The sequence below is a fragment of the Thermobia domestica genome, chromosome 8 (genome assembly GCF_964235325.1).
Source record: "Thermobia domestica chromosome 8, izTheDome1.hap1.1, whole genome shotgun sequence".
NCBI lineage: Eukaryota > Metazoa > Arthropoda > Insecta > Zygentoma > Lepismatidae > Thermobia > Thermobia domestica.
Genome location: NC_137461.1, coordinates 193,454,396 through 193,476,021, shown reverse-complemented (window position 1 = coordinate 193,476,021; position 21,626 = coordinate 193,454,396). Strand labels below are relative to the sequence as shown.

At 35.5% G+C, this 21,626-nt stretch overlaps 1 protein-coding gene across 3 annotated transcripts in view; it reads right to left on the bottom strand.

Annotated features, from left to right (window-relative positions):
- The window catches only part of LOC145693400 (putative multidrug resistance-associated protein lethal(2)03659), a 309,144-nt gene that overhangs the window by 222,620 nt on the left and 64,898 nt on the right, over window positions 1-21,626 (bottom strand). For all 3 annotated transcript variants that reach the window (XM_081769366.1, XM_081769367.1, XM_081769368.1), the window contains exon 4: window positions 11,145-11,279. In XM_081769366.1, the coding sequence (XP_081625492.1) occupies window positions 11,145-11,279 (135 nt within the window). The remainder of the gene's footprint in view (window positions 1-11,144; window positions 11,280-21,626) is intronic.

Below are 21,626 nucleotides of genomic sequence, written 5' to 3'. Positions count from 1 at the left end.
TTCTGTAAGTTGAAAATTATGACTGTTCTTAATTTTATATATATATATAAATATATATATATATATATATATATATATATATATATATATATATATATATATATATATATATATATATATATATGTAAGGTCTTAGTATATGAAAAAACAAAATATGTTAGATACGTAGCGTAGACAAGATATTCACCCATAAACAAGTTTATATATTGTATAGCAGACTATCAAAAATAAAAAATAACTATACAATACAAGGTATAAAATTCATGAAGAGGTTACCAATACACACGTAAAATTTGCCGATTAGTCAGTTTAAAAATAAAGTGTATGATTGATTTGATGCTGTATTATCTGTCAGGAAAGTAAATGTACACCTATTTTTCGACTCTGGCATTCCTGAGCTCCATCCGTGGAGAGTATGAGAATTAAATCAATCAAATATTTACTGAGGGGCAAAAAGAAAAGTTTAATCTGAATAAGACATTGCAGAGGGACACAAGCTCTGAATACGAATACTGCATAGCGTAAATAAAGGACGACACCGAAAGAGAAAGCCAGAAACAGCTGTTAAACTTAGAGAAAAGAGTAAAAATTGTCGAAGTGAGAACATAAAACACAAATACAACAAATACGCCGATAACTAAACGTTCACCATGCAATGATTTTGGTGTAGTGGTTAAGGTGCTGGATTACAAATGCAAAGGTCGTCAGTTCGAATCCCCGTCAAGGACATTTTTAAAAATTTTTGTTGATAATACATACAGCTCATGAGAGGGTAAAAGAGGTCGTATTTAGTTTTTCGTAGCAATTATTATTGGTAATGTTTAGTACTGATAATACTTTTTGTCTTAGCGTATTGCTTTTATTCTTTTCTTCATTTCGAAAGAGAAGAATATCCGAACAAATGCCACCAAAATTTCTCTTCTTTTGAATGTAAACGCCATTTGCGATTAGTGAAGAATAAAAATTGAAAGTTCCGAAGTAGCTGCAAAAAGTAAAAAGAAAAACATGGAAGTGGACCATACTCATGGTTACTAAAAATACAATTTCTACATGCCTTACACCTCCCGACCACATTTCTACGTTAGCAAGTAAGAGGCTTGTGTTTAGGTTAGGCAGGTCAATACGTTTTACAAAGGGGCCCGGTTTAGCTCTGACGCACCACAGGTGCGAGAAGGGAGCAAAACACTTTTCCTCTCTCCCTCTGTGTGTCTATTTATCTATCTATCTGTATATATATAACGCTATTTGTAAATGCCATAACCACCCTAATTTTCAGCGGATTGAGACGAACCTTGGCAGAAACATTAATTGTTGAAATATCTTGGTGCGTTTGTTAACCAGAATAGTCAGATAAAAATGTTCAAAATGGCGGCCCTTCAAACTCTTTAAAAGTTCCAAAGGAACCAAATTTCGCCCATAAATAGGTATCCAGAAAGTTTGAATAACTTTTTTACTGAAATATTTGTGTGCATGGACTTATCCTCTTTTATTGAAATATTGGACCCGATTAATCGCCTAAAGAAGGTTCACGCCCTTTCGCTACGGTCAGGCTTTTTTTCTTTTTCTTTTTCTTTTTCTTTCTTTTCTTTTCTTTTTTTTGCAGGAGGGGGTTATTTTCGTATCGGAACAAGATGATTGTTAGTGATGATATGAAATTACACATTGAAAGTGAAGTAACTTGTGAAACGTGGTATTTGAGAATAATATAATAAATGTGCTTTCCTCTAACACAGAAAACTGTAAATCATGTAATTCGAGTTGAGTTGAGTTGATTTTGAGTTTAACGTCCCTTTTCAGCAGCGAGACTATATGAGACGTGGACCTATTGATTAACGTGGAATCCAAACCACATGAGCTCCCGCCGGGAATCGAATCCGGGCATCATGTATTTCGAGTTCGGGAGCGTGAATAGCGATGAGTGTTGTTTGATTTGCTTTTTAGTAACACATTGCAATGCAAATAAAGGTAGGCAACATTAGTGGTAAGTAAAGCAATAATAATAATAATAATAATAATAATAATAATAATAATAATAATAATAATAATATAAGTGTTGTTTGTGGCAAGGCAATATCTTCCTCAATTCTTCTTCAAACGTAATGATTGTAACTCCATATCTCCCTTACAAACAAAATATTAGCAATTTATATCGAGAGAACGAGAAATTGTATAGTGATGGGAGCAACGTTGGACAGTATGCACACATAGTACTCAGAAAAATAAGCGATTTCAATGCAAAATGAACGAAGAGTCATTGTCATGGGGAGTCATGGGGCCACGGCAGAGCCCTCTTTAGGCAAAATGTCGATAACTTATATCGAGAGAACAGGAGGTGATAGTGGGATGGGACCAACATTGGACACCGTGGACCCATAAGGCACATCGAAAAAAATCGGGGACGGAAGCCAGCAAGCCTTACTTATTTCCACGTAATAATATAAAATTATATTGTCGAAATAAACACACGAGTTAGCTACTAATATTTCATATTATTATTATTATTATTATTATTATTATTATTATTATTATTATTATTATTATTATTATTATTATTATTATCGACAGCGTCTTTTCATTACGTGAGCATGTTTGACATGAAACCAAAGAGAAGATCCATCATTCGTAGAAAGAATAAGAATAGCCAGTTACTTTAACTGTGAACGACGGCGAAAAATACGAAAAGAGTGACTACCTGTACCGAAAAGGAGCAATACTTTGTCTCAAATGGATAAAAAATCAAGCCTAGATAGATTCGAATTCGCATGGGCGGCGTTGAAAAGCCAGTGCTTTGTCCACTTTTTTTTAACTGACTCACCGAACGTGTTTTAGTAACTTACTTATTGCTAATTTTACTTGCTTCACTCGTTTAACTTGCTTTTTCTAATAACTTATAACGACAGGGACACGAACACAGAAACATCGAGAACAGTTAAAAATCATAGATTTTCTCCCGCCGGGAATCGAACCCGGGACACCATACACCAAAGGCGCACGTGCTAGCCACTAGACCAGCAGGGAGGGCATAGCTCAGTCTCTGTGTCGTTAGGGATTACGATCACTGTATTGCCAGCTATCATTTCTATGGGTTGTATACTATGATCACATGTTTCTTCTTTGCTGGAAGAGTTAAGCCTACATTCTATGTAAGACATGAGGTATTTAGACCTACATGCAGGGTTGGCGTGGGTCAATGAAAACTTGACCCACGACCCACTGACCCACGGCCCACCACCCACCATGACCCACTCTGACCCACGACCCAACATGACCCACCACCCACCGTGACCCACTGACTCACCACCCACCATGACCCACCACCAACGTTGACCCACTGTGACCACCACCCACGGTGACCCACTTTGACCCACCACCCACCATGAACCACTGTCATCCACTTTGACCTACTCTGACTCACCAAAATCCATCTTCATCAACTCTGAACACGATCCACGGACTCTTCTGAACTGACTAAAGAGTTTACACTTGTAATAAAACAAGACTGTGAAATTGTCACTAATCGGAGTTTGAATTTCTAGTCAATCGCTCAAACACCACTCTGTTACAATAACGGTGGATCTGACATTTACGATATAAAATGGTAACGTGTTGGTCAGTGAGGAAATTGAAACAGTTCGAGGTGGGGGGAAATTAGTGTGTGCCTAAAATATACTTGTACTAAGAGAGTATTCTTGCAAGTGTTAATTTTTGAACGCATTTCAATAGAAACTTCTATTCGCAGGAAAATATCCCTGTACAATATGGAAAAGGTTATGGTTTCTCAGTTCACAGTATTTTTCTCACAAAAGTCTTGAAAAATCAGTTGTTCATAGAGTATAAAGGTGCACGGGTACCCTATGTGAGAGCATTTCCATAAAGTATGCTCATAATTGTAATTTGTGTAATCACTAAAACACCACGTTAAATTTAACTTACAAATATGCATAATTGCAATTATTATGAATATTTATTCAAAGTAGTTTACCTAAAACAAAGAAGAGGCTTACTAAAAATTAGGTACAAAGTTGAATAACACAAATAAGCCATTAGTAATACAAGTACACTTTTTCCATAACTCGTAATTTTCCACCTTAAAACAAATCTGAAATCGGACTTATTTCCTGTTGGTAACTTTTTGACTGTAAATCATCCGCAGTGGAATGATGTCCATCATTCAGCCAAGAAATAACTAGCTCGTCTACTTTGAGCATGTCTAGCGGTGGGCCATTAACATTGATGAACAACAAGTTAGACAATGTTTGAGCACTTAGTCTATTTCTAATATCAGTCATCTGTAAATTCATAAGGGGAAATCCCCGTTCGCACTCTGCCGTGGAAATTGATAATACTTCTACCCGATTTCTGCAACTTCTCATCGACAATCTACTTGTTAGACTTAAGTCTGATAACGATTTTTCTTGGTCAGGTTTGAAGTACTCAGCAAGAAGTATCATCTCTCTATCACCATACAACATTTTTTCCATATCGACCATGTCATTTGGCAATGTCGACCCATGTAGAAAAGAAACTTCATCTACCACGCCTTTGATAGGGAATATTGTGAATAAATTATGAATTAAAGCCCGATAAACTGATGATTTCTTATTTGTCTATAAATTTAATTTTTGTAATAACACATGAAGGTTTGATGCCATTACCAAGTTCCCTCCCCCGTCTAGAAAGCGAAAGGGAACGAGGTTCCTGGAAAGTGTTCAGAGGTGAATGGGAATTTCCCTCCTGCTTCAACTACAATTACCACACTGTTGTTTGCCATGTGTCAAATTACGATGAATTTCAATTAAATTATCATAGTATAATTATTTTTGTTGAATTATCAATACTTTTCAGTGCCAAAAAGGATGAAATTTCAAAGTTCCAAATCAAAGTAAGTAGACTAACGTAAAGGGAAAAAGAGTGTAAAATTTTCCATAAATTATGCGTACAATCCAAACTTCAAAATTTCCGTGTAATTAAGCTTACAGTACAAATTTTATGCCTATTTTTCTCACAACTTTATGGGTTGATTGGCCTGTGCTGTAAGCGCTCCATATAATAAACATAAGCTTCAGCAATTATTATAGCAGAAAGCAATGGATATATGAAGCCAAGCACTGTATTTTTTGTTTCTGATTTTTTTTTCTTAAATATCATCGATCGTTTTCGATCATTTTTACAAACCAACTCACTACCAATTTTCCATATATAGAAAGTCCCCCCCCCCCCACATAAAGGAGAATTTTAAAAATGCTAGGACACATTCTGTTTATTTTCAATAAAGAGTTAATACACTGAATTTCAGCTCCGTAAGTTTAACGGCTTGCGAGATACTCATTGTTTTTTCGCAAAAATTCGGATCTTCACTACCTCCTTAGGATATTATGCATTATAAAAGCAATATAACAACCCAATTTGGAAATGAAATGAAATGAAATATTTGAGTTTTACGTTCCACGATTATGCCGGTTAGGCTAAAGGAGACGGTGATGATGAGTGATGAATGAAAGGGTGGAATGAAGAAAGTGGGAGGAAACGGGAGAACCCCGAGAAAACCCACGCACACGGTGTTTGTCCACCACAAAGTTCACTTGGCGGGAGCAGGGTTTGAACCCGGGACCCCAAGCACCAGAGGTGAACGCTCTACAACTGAGCCACCGCGGCCCCAAATCCAATTAGGATTAAGGCCTAACTGTATACCAAAAGTAATTTCATTTGACTTTGCAATTTGACCGTGATGATCAGGCACACACAGTTACTTTCAATTTTTATATAATAATTTATATATTACAGTGATTCACAAATGTATTTTTTCCAGTAGTTAGCTCTAAAAACTCAAGTCTCGAAAGCCAAGTTGTAGTGTAAGTCCAATTGCTATTATTACTATTAAAAATATCAATATCCAAAAGTGCCTGAAGTTCTTTTTTCACTTGGTTAGATATACTCAACTCAGGTATGTAGACAGAAACAAGTGGAAAAGGGAGGGAAATGAAGGTGTTGAAAGTAAAACGGAGACAAATTTAAAGTCTTCAGAAGATGCTGTCTGCAATGCAGTGAGCAAATAGGGTCGGTAGATCATACTAAGTCGGTGGATCGCAGTGGGTGGTGGTCGCAGTGGGTAACGGTGGGTGGTGGGTTGCAGTGGGTCATGGTGGGTCACGGTGGGTGGTGGGTCACAGTGGGTCATGGTGGGTGGGGGGTCACAGTGGGTCACATGCTGTTGACCCACGACCAACTGACCCACTCAGAAAACTTGACCCACTTGACCCACTGACCCACCGACCCACTGACCCACTCCATCTCTGCCTACATGCTCTTCATATAATGTAATAAAAGGATCAAGCTGGGAATAAGAAAAAAGAACATTCCTTGGACAACATGGAAACTATTGGCATCAGAAATATTTATCTACGAGGCATGCGCAGTAGTATATTTCAGAATAGTTACTGTTTATTTCAGTAAACGAAGAAAGGAGTATAAAAAAGCAAATATGTCGCGTCAACGAGATCGACTAGAGTTGACAGAGGCGGAAGCAGATGTGTAGTAATATAACAACTTGGTTAAATTGATAATTGGTTCTTTATTCTGTAGTAGATCGTATCACAACTTTACGGGAGAGCAGAGAAAGACTTACTGACGCTATAATATAGTAAGCTTTAGTAACACGATCATATAGACACAAATGGATGTAACTGTGAATACTACAACTTGGATTTAACGAAAGCCGTTTAGATATTCGGTGGTTTGCAGGGTTGTATAAGACACAATACAATTCTTCATACCTCAGCTTCCAGTAACTAGATACATGCAATTTCTGGTTAGATACTGAAACTGCTGTCGGATTTTAATACATGACGTATTGCAGGATACAAAATGCTTTGCATTACTTGTTTGTTTGTAGACAGCTAGTAGCTTAGTGTTCTGAAAGGTTGTGTATAAACTAAGGATAGCCAATTCCGGAATTATTACTTTCCGGACTCCCGAAAGTAAACCCGGACAAATTCCGGAATTCGGAAAATTCCCATTTTGGAATAATTCCGGAATTCGGAAAAATCCGGAATTTAGACATTTCTGATTTCGTTAACATTCCGGAATTCGAAAAAATCCGGATTTTTTTCGAAATTCGGAGTTTTTCTCAATTCCGAAATTTTCTAAATTCCGGATTCTTCCCGAGTTCCGGAATTCATCTGAATTAGGGAGTTTAACTGAATTCCATAATTTTCCGAAATCCGGAGAGTAAAAGTTCCGCTTCCGAAAACTTGTGAACCAACGGTTTAGGAACAACTCAAGTTATTAATGTAAACTTTGCCGACATCATAAAAGAAATACGAAAGACATTTTCAACCGAAGAATCTATAATATACAAGTTTGCAAGCGGAGACAAAGAAACCTAACGTAACGAGACTAAAAACGAATCGTTTACCGCGTAGCGATCGCGGTTCAGTGGTCGAGATGCTTGTGCGAATGCACGTTGTAATTTCTTTTTTCTTTCTTTCTTTCTTTTTTTTAACTTTAGGAATTTTGATGGCGATTGATCAGCGATAACATACGTTTTATTATATTCAGATATATGAATACTCGGATGTTTCAATACTTGAACTATCAAATCTTCAGGAATAATAATAGTAATAATAATAAACTAATAATAATTATTATTATCTCGTAGAACATTAAAAGCTAGGAGCTAATTATCGCTCAGATCATATCATTACAAGCAGAAACGTGACATTTGGAAAGAATATTACATTATGTGAAGAGCATGTAGGTCTAAATACCTCATGTCTTACATAGAATGTAGGTTTAACTCTTCCAGCAAAGAAGAAACGTGATCATAGTATACAACCTACAGAAGTGAGCTGGCAATACAGTGATCGTAATCCCTAACGACACAGAGACTGAGCTATGCCCTCCCTGCTGGTCTAGTGGCTAGCATGTGCACCTTTGGTGTATGGTGTCCTGGGTTCGATTCCCGGCGGGAGAAAATCTATGATTTTTAACTGTTCTCGATGTTTCTGTGTTCGTGTCCCTGTCGTTATAAGTTATTAGAAAAAGCAAGTTAAACGAGTGAAGCAAGTAAAATTAGCAATAAGTAAGTTACTAAAACACGTTCGGTGAGTCAGTTAAAAAAAGTGGACAAAGCACTGGCTTCTCAACGTCGCCCATGCGAATTCGAATCTATCTTGGCTTGATTTTTTATCCATTTGAGACAAAGTATTGTTCCTTTTCGGTACAGGTAGTCACTCTTTTCGTATTTTTCGCCGTCGTTCACAGTTAAAGTAACTGGCTATTCTTATTCTTTCTACGAATGATGGATCTTCTCTTTGGTTTCATGTCAAACATGCTCACGTAATGAAAAAACGCTGTCGATAATAATAATAATAATAATATGAAATATTAGTAGCTAACTCGTGTGTTTATTTCGACAATATAATTTTATATTATTACGTGGAAATAAGTAAGGCTTGCTGGCGTACGTCCCCGATTTTTTTCGATGTGCCTTATGGGTCCACGGTGGCCAACGTTGGTCCCATCCCGCTATCACCTCCTGTTCTCTCGATATGTTATCGACATTTTGCCTAAAGAGGGCTCTGTCGTGGCCCCATGACTCCCCATGACAATGACTCTTCGTTCATTTTGCATTGAAATCGCTTATTTTTCTGAGTACTATGAGTGCATACTGTCCAACGTTTGCTCCCATCACTATACAATTTCCCGTTCTCTCGATATAAATTGCTAATATTTTGTTTGTAAGGGAGATATGGCGTTACAATCATTACGTTTGAAGAAGAATTGAGGAAGATATTGCCTTGCCACAAACAATATGTATTATTATTATTATTATTATTATTATTGTTGTTATTATTATTATTATTATTATTATTATTATTATTATTATTATTATTATTAATTATTTACCACTAATGTTGCCTACATTATTTGCATTGCAATGTGTTACTAAAAAGCAAATCAAATAACACTCCTCGCCATTCATGCTACCGAACTTGAAATACATGATTTACAGTTCTCTGTGTTAGAGGAAAGCACATTTATTATATTATTCTTTCAAATACCACGTTTCACAAGTTACTTCACTTTCAATGTGTAATTCCATATCATCACTAATAATCATCTTGTTCCGATACGAAAATAACCCCCTTCCTGCAAAAAAAAAAGAAAAGAAAAGAAAGAAAAAGAAAAAGAAAAAGAAAAAAAGCCTGACCGTAGCGAAAGGGCGTGAACCTTCTTTAGGCGATTAATCGGGTCCAATATTTCAATAAAAGAGGATAAGTCCATACACACAAATATTTCAGTAAAAGATGAAAAGTTATTAAAACTTTCTGAATACCTATTTATGGGCGAAATTTGGTTCCCTTGGAACTTTTTAAGAGTTTGAAGGGCCGCCATTTTGAACATTTTCATCTGATTATCCTGGTTAACGAACTCATCAAGATATTTCAACAATTAATATTTGTGCAAAGTTTCGTCTCAATCCGCTGAAAATTAGGATGGTTATGGCATTCGCAAATAGCGTTATATATATATACAGCTAGATAGATAAATAGACACACACAGGGAGAGAGAAAAAGTGTTTTGCTCCCTTCTCGCACCTGTGGTGCGTCAGAGCTAAACCGGGCTCCTTTGCAAAACGTATTGACCAGCCTATCCTAAACACAAGCCTCTTATTTGCTAACATAAAAACGTGGTCGGGAGGTGTAATTCATGTAGAAATTGTATTTTTAGTAACCATGAGTATGGTCCACTTCCATGTTTTTCTTTTTACTTTTTGCAGCTACTTCGGAACTTTCAATTTTTATTCTTCACTAATCGCAAATGGTGTTTACATTCAAAAGAAGAGAAATTTTGGTGGCATTTGTTCGGATATTCTTCTCTTTCGAAATGAAGAAAAGAATAAAAGCAATACGCTAAGACAAAAAGTATTATCAGTACTAAACATTACCAATAATAATTGCTACGAAAAACTAAATACGACCTCTTTTACCCTCTCATGAGCTGTGTATATTATCAACAAAAATTTTTAAAAATGTCCTTGACGGGGATTCGAACTGACGACCTTTGTATTTGTAATCCAGCACCTCAACCACTACACCAAGATCATGGCATGGTGAGCGTGTAGCTGTCGGCGTATTTGTTGTATTTGTGTTTTATGTTCCCACTTCGACAATTTTTACTCTTTTTTCTAAGTTTAACAGCTGTTTCTGGCTTTCTCTTTCGGTGTCGTCCTTTATTTACACAATGCAGTATTCGTATTCAGAGCTTGCGCCCCTCTGCAATGTCTTATTCAGATCAAACTTTTCTTTTTGCCCCTCAGTAAATATTTGATTGATTTAATTCTCATACTCTCCACGGATGGAGCGCAGGAATGCCAGACTGAAAAATAGGTGTACATTTACTTTCCTGACAGATAATACCCTATTATAATGTTAAGGAGTTTGAGGAAGATAATAGTATTGGTATAGGTAAAAAGAGAATTTGCGTGTATATTTTCATTTGACGTTCTCTATTGTCTGCATACAGATTTAATGTCAATAAAAATTTTCTATTCTATTGTATATATCTTTCTCCGGTTCTATTTTCACTTGTATTCTACTCTGTATTTTATATCACCTAGAACTTTCTTTCAAGTTCATTAATTTTCAAATCTCCATCCTAAATTTTAATTGAACACTTTCTAATGGTTATTAAGTGAAGAGCAGATGTTCAGAACACATAATATTACTTTCAGTTTTCTATTCAAGACAGACTCTCCGTCATATATAACTTTGTACATTCAAGAGAGACATGTACATTCAAGAGAGACATGTACATTCAGCGTTTCTAAACGGCTGAAAACGGAAAGCCACTAGGTGACTTGTGATAACGGTACCTCACGCAAAATAATATTGTCTAGGGCGATCTTGTTCCACATTTCAATTATATTTTATCTATTTAGATATCACATAATTAGTGTAAAATTAGCGGTATTTTTATTTCGATGGGATGAGGGCTCTTAAATATAAAGAAAATTTGATTTCTTGTACTATTTACCAAAGTATTAACACTTGTTCGTTATGTACGCTATGGTCTAATATAATATATTGTACAAAATATAATCTAGGATTTATCTAGTTACAGCTTCCAGGCTTGTATCTTACCTGACAACTATCTCGTTAAAACACATTATGCAACCTAAGCCCATAAAACGACGCCCAAATGCACACCATAGTACTGTTAATAAGGAAGGCCTTCCATGTTGCTTGGAGGCTTTGGTCAAAGCTTTACTCCATTTCCTACAATATATAAGGAAATAAAGTTGTTTAATAAAGTCATATGCATCCGCCAAATACATAATCAATAATCACACAAGATTTTAGAAAAGCAATTTGTTAATAAGAGAAATATATCTTCATTTTACTCTCATATGCTCAGTATCTTGTAATGTTTCATTTAATTACTAGCTATTACAATTTGGTTCATACATGCCTAATTTAATTGAGGGGGGTGAGCGCAACAGTGGTCTAACCCTCATTTTTTAAAAATGGAGAAAAATCAAGTTAAAGTTAAACACATGTGCTTTTTGTACAATATACCTAAAGCAACCACAAGTGGTTTGAATGTGTCATACATTGTATATATATATATATATATATATATATATATATATATATGTGTGTGTGTGTGTGTGTGTGTGTGTGTGTGTGTGTGTCTGTCTGTGTGTGTTTAAGTTTAACTTGATTTTTCTCAATTTTTAAAAATGTGGGTTAGACCACTGTTGTGCTTTGCTTATCCCCTCAATTATACTGGCCAGAAAACTGGGCCCCTCTGTAAATACTGACTTGTAAAATACATAAAATGATAATTGGAACGAAGCAAATATAGACTAGGAGGGTGAAAGTGAAACAGGTAAATAATATTCGATATTTAGGTATATTACACTACACTTCACTACACGAGCTACCACCCACCGGTCACCTTAGTATATGAGGAATACATTCGGCAATTACACTTTCCTCCCTTATTATTGTTCCACTCAAGGTTAAACGGAACAGGTTAAATAAAAATTCAACACGTAAAAACTGATTTACCTTAGTCTTGTCCTTATATTCGTCAGTGCAAACACGGCTCAAACAAAAGACACCATGATAATGATGTGTGGTCAGCACCCATATACCTATTTGGTTCATGATACATATTTGGTTTTTAGGCATTTCCGATGTTCATATCATCACACACTCTATTAAAAATATTTTTTCCTCTTCTAGAGCTGATGTGTGGTCTGCACACTTGGAAGTATCTGCACAAACATATTCAGCTCAGGTAGACTCACTCTACTTTCACCTCAAGACAAATTCAATATTAGTAACACTCACACGGTACATCAATTAACATGCTTCTTTTGAGCTGATGTGTCGTCAGCCCCCTTTAGGTAAAATTCCCCGAAACAAATTGATGCCGTCTTATTATGTTTCTCATGTTTCGAACCTCGACACACAATATATGTAATACATGGGTTATGCATTAACTAAGAACAACTATCCCCGAGCAAGGTACGATTTCCTCATCCCAGGTGTACGAGAAGCTAGTATTGGTCAAAGATGTTATGGTAATTGTTGATGATAATGTAAACTAATAGTCTCTTTAATTCCAGGCTTCCATTGATTGCTATCCCATTGAGATGCTTAGCATAAGGCCCCTACAGCCTCGGTATCAGGCGATACCAAAGAGTTCCAGACCACAGCGAGTCAGCTCGTCTCCAGAGCTGATCCCAGAAGCAGCATTAAAAACAACTTGCTTGCAATCCATCAATTTTGTCAGTGGACAGCAGTTACCTAAAACTGTACTTCATTCTTGGGTATAGTGCATCGATGTGCCACATAATTTATAAACCCTTGCAGTGAAATGAAGTTGCTCCAACCTATGACCTTATAATCCTCAATTCATTTCTTACAGGTGAAAAAATCTCTTCTTAGACCAGAAAATTAGAACGGTGACAATTCTCATAAGTAAAGGAGTGGATTTACATTCAATCGGCGTTATTAATCATCGTAAGAAGATTGTAAAAAAAAAAAAAAAAAAAAAAAAAAAAAAAAAAGACTATGCAGTTCTCCTTGATATAGCTCAATATCCATGTCATAAAACTCGATAATGATGTAACACCTATACGAGAAACAATTGTAATTTGTCACCTGATAAATGATCTTACGCAATTATTATTGGTTCAGGTAAAACGTAATACTAGTTCAACACAATTAGTAAGCTTTTAGGTGATTATTGAAATCTCATCTCCACGTTTCCATTCCGCTTGTGTATAGCCTGTAACTTTTGTAGCCCCTTATATCTATCAATTGTCAAAACGAAAAAAAAAAAAAAAGAGAGAGAGAGAGAGAGAGTAATTTAATGGCAATATCAATTAGTGTCTCAAGTCTATGTGACTAGAGTTGAATATTTAAAAAATATTCCTTAAAAGAAATGCAATATTTAATCCTATTTATTTATTATGTAAAATAATCTTGTTGCAATTGATATAATGTAGAAATAGCTAGTAAACCTGTTTGTGTAGCAACAGAAAAATTTGCCAGACCGGAACTCTATGGTTACCTAATCAATTAAAGTTGCTGGGTTTTAAAGCAGAGAAGCAGAACACTTTCTGTTAGGAAATCTAAAATTCTTATCCGACTTTTACCGTAAGTTTTATTGTTCTATATCATTGTGGTTACTTTTAAAACATTCATACAAATTAAAATTAAAGGAAATTAAAATTGTTACTAGTCCTCGTAATGGTGTAACATGCAGAATTTATGCTGAGTAAGTTATCCTCAAGTAAACAGCTACGTAGCACTTTCAGAGCCGTAGAAGACAAGTCCCCTCCTTCTTCTTTCTGTATTTTAGAAGGATTTTCAATAATAATAATAATAATAATAATAATAATAATAATAATAATAATAATAATAATAATAATAATAATAATAATAATAATAATAATAAGAAGAAGAAGAAGAAGAAGAAGACTAACAATACTAACCCATTCTCTCATCAAAGCATCACCCATTGTCAGGATACTTTAAATATATTTTATTTTAGTACAGTCCCTTTCAAAAGAATGCATCCTAGTATTGCCATTGCAGTTTGCCTGCCAAAGTCGAAATCAGATGATCCTCAATTTAAACTGCATTCCTGCCCCTTTAATATTGTTTCCCTTGACTATTCAATTGCATACAACCCCTTGCCCTTGTAGGCCATTATGGCATCCACTAACACACTAATAAAAATGCACTAGAATTAAATTGTACAAGACAATTAGACAAACAAAATGAAAAAGTTTGGATGCTCTAGATCCAATGGTTACGGAGATACAGTAAATAATAGAAACGGCTAAAATATCAGCTTTCTTTCATTCCCTCTCCCTTCCCGTGAGGTAATTTTTTCTGGCATTCGACATTTTTGTGATCAGTGATGGGTACATATTCAAAAAACATCAGACGCCAAATTGTTATATGATTTGCCCTTAAACTAGGGTTGCCATAATTTTTTGATCCAAAATACGGACAAACCTTAAATGACGACCTATCCAAAATACGGTAGCCAAACACAGAATAAATGTTTTGAAATTTCTTACCTAAAAATCACGTTTTTAGGTAATCACACAATTGTTTACTGTAATGCTTAAAACACTATTGGAAACTAACATGTTCGATACCTTTTTCATAAACACAAATATAATATATCATGCTATTAGATTATCTACATTAAATCTAACCAAAACAACACTGGAATGGAAAAATGATATATTTTAAAAACATAACCTACTATATTAATAGTAACTAAAATGTAAGTTATATGATGAAAACACAATTCTTTTCGCCCGAAATATTAGCGATTCCGACTCGGAAATTTTTGGGCAGCTCGAAAAACTGTCAAATACGGACATTTTCCTATTTCCTATTTTGTACAATACGGACACGGACACGGACCCAAAAATACAAACAGTCCGTACAAAATACGGATATATGGCAACCCTACCGTAAACTCGAAAGGGAGAGCACTTTCGTCAAGTAGATGAATAGACTATAAATATGGCTTTGAGATCGCATATGTAATCACTTGCAAGACAGTGGAACAATGTCTCACTGTCTCGGGTGCATGTCTTTCGAAACGGTCTTTATGACGGAGCGAATCACCCAGTGTTCTATTTTAATATTTTCCCAGGGGAGAGGAAACGAAACTACTGTGCATAGCACCCCTAAATTTTGTGAGGAAATGATCTCCTTGCATGCTAGAGTATAGGTAAGACCAGGGTTTTCCGAAATATGTATCCTAAGAGTTATAAGGAGGTGAATGAGTTTTTGCCTTTCGTCAGTTCTCCCAAACTATTAGACATGGAATATTTTAATTTTATATAAATCTTCTTGCACACTAGATGAGGTTTTGGGAAATACGTCTGCTAAGGGATTTTTTAATTCGCCAGTTCTCCGAAAGTATAATGCGTAGAGCCTTGAAATTACCCATGAATGTTCTCCTGTCACCCTTTTGGGGATAGGGACTTAAATAGTTTTCTTAGTGTGTTTGTGTTATTCATTCGCATTCAATTGAAGACGAAGAGAAATGGAACGTAAGGAGAGAAAGAGATTGAAAATATGTCGTTAGGAACAGAAACTATTTTCTACCAACAGAGTTAAAGATAGACCAAAAACGAAAGAGGAGCAATGCAGAGAAGTCGCGGAAGCATCATTTACAATTATACCCATGCTGACCAAAATTTGTTCAAGAATTATCTGGCAATGATTTAAACTGAATAAAGTAAGCATGTGACACACTTTCAGGTGATTTACACTATTCAGAAACTTGGAAAAGTTATTATCAGTGATGAATGATTCATATATCAAAGCTTCCGAGCACAAAATGTTACCTACTGGTCGAAGGAAAACCTTATTTTTATGAGGAGATTGAGAATAACCTTCCCATGTCATGATATTGGCTGACATGAACAGTAAACAAATTTACAAACCATATAGAACATTTAACCAACAACGATATCTTATCTTACACAGATTTGGTTGCCAAGTCCTAAGCTGGAGCCAAAATATGATGTGAGTCGCCCTGCGCTTTTCTATTCGTGTGAGTAGAGAGAAGAGAGAGGAGGAACCGGATCAAGAGGGGCATTAATTATACTAGCAATCGAGTGTCTCCCTGACGCCGAACCACACGCATGTGTTAGTGGCATGACCCTTGCTTTGATTTACCCAAATCACAGAGCTGGGGTAGTGCTTTTATACTACTAAGCAGTGGCGGCTAATGTTAGTGTTGCAGCGTTGCGCAACGACCAAAGTATTTCAAGAAAAAAATAATATTAGCAATAGTAGTAAAGAACAGAAAAAATACTTTCTAATACTCCCATATATACTTGAAATAACATTATATATACATACTTCTGTAACTGTCCGTTCCGTTAATCCGTTTTAAAAAGCGAAAAATAATCCGTCACAGAGTCTCTAATTTATATTGTGTTGCAGCGAGCATACAACGACCAGATTCCTTCAGCGCGGCAATTGGAGCAAATGTTAAGTCTCCTTTCCCCTATCACAGAAGTTAAAGGGACTGGTCGTTGCAGTGCTTCTGCAACACAGCACGGTTTCCAGTGAATGAGAAGGTCTTTCACGCTAAATAAGATTTCTGAATTTTCTTTCAAGCAATTAACAAATGGGATTTGTTTTTATGCATTCATATTTTTAAATTACGGGACCATACTGAAGCAAATCAATATAATGACAAGTGATTGCAAATTACAAAATAAGAAAGAAGATATCTAGTAGAGAAGAAAACAAATGAAAGTGGACCCGCATTTACAAGTAAATACTTTGCTTATATTGATAATGAAGGCTTCTTCAAAATCAAATATTAATAAGTCAGTATGTAGAATCGCTCCCCCCCCCTGTGGATAGTATTTTAGTATAAACATATTTCTTTTATAAAATAAATATATTTTATACTCTTGATAATTTCCACATAAAACTGTATGATGGGGAACGTTACATTGAATTTGGAACTAGTTAGCAATGCTCAGGGGCGTAATCACGAGGGGGGTCCACCGGGTTCGGACCTCCCAAAAATTTCGAAACTTGACTAACATTTATAGACTTTCCTAATGAACTATACTTGTTTAACAGAGAAATGATTGATGTACGGTAAATATTTTATTTTACCCCTCATCATGTACTCTTTCTTTTCTTATAGAAATAATCGTTCTATCATTTTTGCTAAAAATATAGGTGACAGTAATTAAAAATTACTTATCTTTTCGGGTACAGTATAAGACAGGTTCGTTATTACGTAGACGTATTGGACCTTCCTCAAATACTTTGGACCACTCCCAGCTAACATGTTCCTATATCTGGCGGGTTTCAAGGTTGCTTTCCAGAACGTTGATAAATATTGTTTCGCCTCATGTGGAAATATATTGTGTTTATCGTGCATTGCGTAACAACCACGACGGATGATTTGGAATGTACTTTTTTTTCTTTTACGCACATATGTGTGTGTGTGCGTGTTGATATATTAATAGGGTAGCCAACTCTGTAAAATAATAATAATAATAAAAAAAACGACACTTCCTCAAAATTCTCTATGATATAGGTCTCAGCGTGAAGTATCTCTGTTCAGACCTATCCATGGCAAGCAAATGTACTATCGTGAACAAAAGTGCATTAACACATATATTCTGTATATCCTTAGAACATTCACTAATAAGATTAATAGATACATTGTGCTATAAATGAGAAACTGAAATTGATCAATCGGCATTGATCACTTTATTGTATTTACCAGTAACTACCATTTCTTTAAAATTATCGAAACAGATGAACAAAAGCATAATAATCTTTACGTGACAATTTTGGATTTGGAAAATGAAATTCACTCTTTAAACATATAGTATCTACCTCAACTATAGGAAATTGCTTTAAGAAGTCCTTTTCCACTTTTAATAAATGTATAATATTCCTTGAAAGTAAATTTCAAATTTTCCCTGATACAGTCCCTGTCATCTCTCTAAAATTTTCTAAACAGGTGAACAAAATATATTAATCGTTGATAGGTGGTGAAAGGTAACAGTTTTGAGTTTACAGAATGACAGCTACTTTTCAATATCTATACTTCGAACTAGATACAAATTTGAAAAAAAAAAAATAAATAAATAAAACGGTTATAAAGGGGCTGGTGAGAAGTTTGTACCCGTCAGCGGCTTTAATCAAAATAACAGCAATTTTTCCGGCCAGGCCAATGAAAAGCCGGCCAGTTGACAGCCCTATGTATGAATATGTAACATTCACAATTCATATACCAGGATCTCTTTGGTATCAGCTGTTTTGGTTAGTAGTTATTAGATTTAATTTTATTGTGTGTGCTTTAATTCTGTACATAACCTACAAATTCTGAATGAATTGCACACAATGACTTTTGTAAATAACTTTAAAAAAAAAAAATGTCGAGCTTTCAACCGAGGAAAAACTTACAATTAAGGCTTAGACAAAACAAGCAAAGTGCAACTCAGGAGTGTGTTCGAAAAAAAAAAAAAAAAGGTTTAAATTTACAGGACATCTTATGGCAGTAATGTTGTATGCACTAGATACATTTCCACAATTTATTTTCAATGTTCCTACATAAATTGTGAATAAAGCGTGTTCAATGTACATTTTTTTTTATAACATTAATCTCTAATACGAACTCTCTTCAGTCTACACTGAAGACGAATTCGGATCACTGTCAGGGACTGAGTTTGCTACAATGCTTTGTTCACAATAATCTAGAAAAAATATTTAGTGAATCTACAAAGCTTCTGAAATTAATATTAACTGTACCTATGGCGTCAGTAAAAGAAGAAAAGTTTTTTTTTTCCCACATCAAAAAGAATTGACACTTTCAAGAAATTGAATGTCCCAAGAAAGGTTATCACCATTGGTTATGCTTTCCATCGAAAAATACCTGACAATAAGAATACCAGAGTTCAACCAGCATGTATTATACAGATTTGTTCCAATCAAAGAGAGAAGAATGAACGTACTAATTAATTAAGGTGATTAATCGGATTAAATGTTCTGCATTTTTTATTTTTTAAAAAACAGAATTTTATTTAATTTAATATGCCACATAGCATTTGCATCTAAAGTTATGCTAATTAGTCAATGAGTCCACTTTATATCTTCTGTCTCCGATCGTTCGTACTGCAACACCCGAAACCACAATCCACCGGCCGCCACTGCTACTAGGCATCACTTAGGCCACATAAGCTGCCTTGAGTGAATAAAAACATTATTTAATTGAACAAAAACTTAATGTAAAAATGTATTAGTCAAAATGCATCCTCCCCGGCGTGATGAAGGAAAACTCATAGAAACTAGAAGTCTTGGCCAGTGTTGCCAACCAATTTTTCGAAAAATCAGGAAAATTCTTACCCAAAATCCAGGAAAAATCCAGGAGATACAACTTAATATCTAAATATGTTAATTAGGATGATTATTTTTTTTACAAGGCAAACAGTGGACCTATCAATAATTATACTTACCAATAAAAGGCTAATCATCTTTATCTGCGTACATGTCAACAGTGACTCTGCTGGTCAGAGAGCGATTCACAGGGGATCTTAGCATGAGTTGTTAGAAGTGAGCCTTCTTGTGTGCAGCAATCCTTGCAAAGTTTGGGTATCAAGTCTGTTTCGCCTTCATCAAATTTACGATTGAAAACACTTTTTCTACTGTGACACTTGAGGAAGGCAGACCAAAGACATAACAAATGTGGATAAATTCGGAAATATTAACTGGTTAGGCTATCTACTTATTTTTTTTTTACTAACAAGCATCAGAGGCGCCATTTAGGGAGGGCGGGGAGGGTCAGTTGCACTCCTTGAGTTGGAGATTTATATTGATTTTATCAATAGAATAGTAATGAAATGTCCGAAATTTTACTTATATCAAAGGGTCTTATTCCCCTAAGCAAAATCTGAAATGACGCTCCTGACAAGCATCCAAAAATCTTAAAAAGAAACTTCATTTTCAGTTTACAAATCTGTGTTTCGCAATAACCGCCATTCTGTATCTACTTGTTGCAAATTACTCTATTCTATATCATTAGGAAAGTCAGCTACGAGAGGAGCAATTGATTGTGCCGATTTCCTTATCTCATTTGATAAGCTAATCATCTCTAAATGTGTCATGACGGGATCATGAAGCGTATCTCTCTCTCGAGTTGAGTTGAGTTTAACGTCCCGTTAAACAGCGAGGCTGTATGAGACGTGGACCTACTGATTAACGTGAAATCCGAACCACATAAGGTCCCACCGGGAATTGAACGCAGTCCTTCATGCCAAAATCGTGTACGCTAACGCTTAGTCACGGAAGAGTTATTATCTCTTCAATTTGATGTACTGCTTCAATATATAGTTCAAGACACCTCAGTTTAAAATCTTGCAGTCCATAATTTGGGAGATTTCTTGATGCCATAGATAGGGAAACTTTTGTTGCAAAGCACATTTCATCTTAGATACGAATTCCTTTTGGTTTCTGAAGTCTACTTTTTTAAGAGCTTTTGGATGATGCGCAAAACCAGGAGTTTTTAACATTTTTTAAAGAAAAATCAGTAGACCAGGAGACAACTTGAAAAACCAGGAAATCTCCTGGAATATCAGGAGACCTGGCAGCCTTGGTCTTGGCCACTAATAGGCATGCGCGTGAAAAATCCTCCAAGGCTTGTGTAGCTCGTTACGCCAGAAAGTAGAAGAAATGCGTGGGACGACCTCCCTAAAAAAAGCGACAAACCTCCCCAGGCTCAGGTTCTTTCTGCACCATTCACTGTAGCGTTCAGTGGAAACCCGTGCCTGCTGCGTTTCAAAGTTCAGGTAAGATAAACTTTTCCTTTGCTTCATCCGGCGAAGATGGTCCGAGCACTGAGGAGTTTGTTAAATTAGGGATTCAGCCATGACTTCTTTAATAAAACTAATGAAAATGACTTCTTTAATTTAGCAATGCAATCCCTCTGTACTTTAAGTCAAAAAGCAGTCTCCATATATTACCTGGTATTCGATCCTCAGTACATGCTCTTTCTCTGAGATACAATGTTTCTTTATTATTGAGACTATTAATGCAAGTTCTCATCATCTTCGAACCAGTAGAGCTAAAGACGTACTTAGTACCGAGGCTTAAATGAAGTTGGACTATTAGTACCAGCTTTGACATACTGAGTGAAGGGGAAAAACAATAATTACAAAAACACGAAACCACATCACAAGTTTACACACACAAGTTTAACACTTAATATACTAAGAAATTAGTTCATTTCCCTTTTGGAAACCAGTGTGTATATTATAAATCCTTTGGTTTGGATGCATTTCACTCATTTCAGCTTAGTGTTGATACTTTCACAAACTGCAGTGTGTTACACGTAATGAAGCCCATCCTGCTGAAACTTGATGTCCAGACATTCAAAAGAAATAATAGATATCATACAAGAAATAATAAATATCTACAACTGTTAAAAACCATCTAGATTGTAAAGATAAGTAAAGTATAATTCAATATTATATTGTTTCACAAAAAAGAAACAAATAAGATTGCAGGTACATAGCACAGAACTCTGTGGTCGCCAGGGAC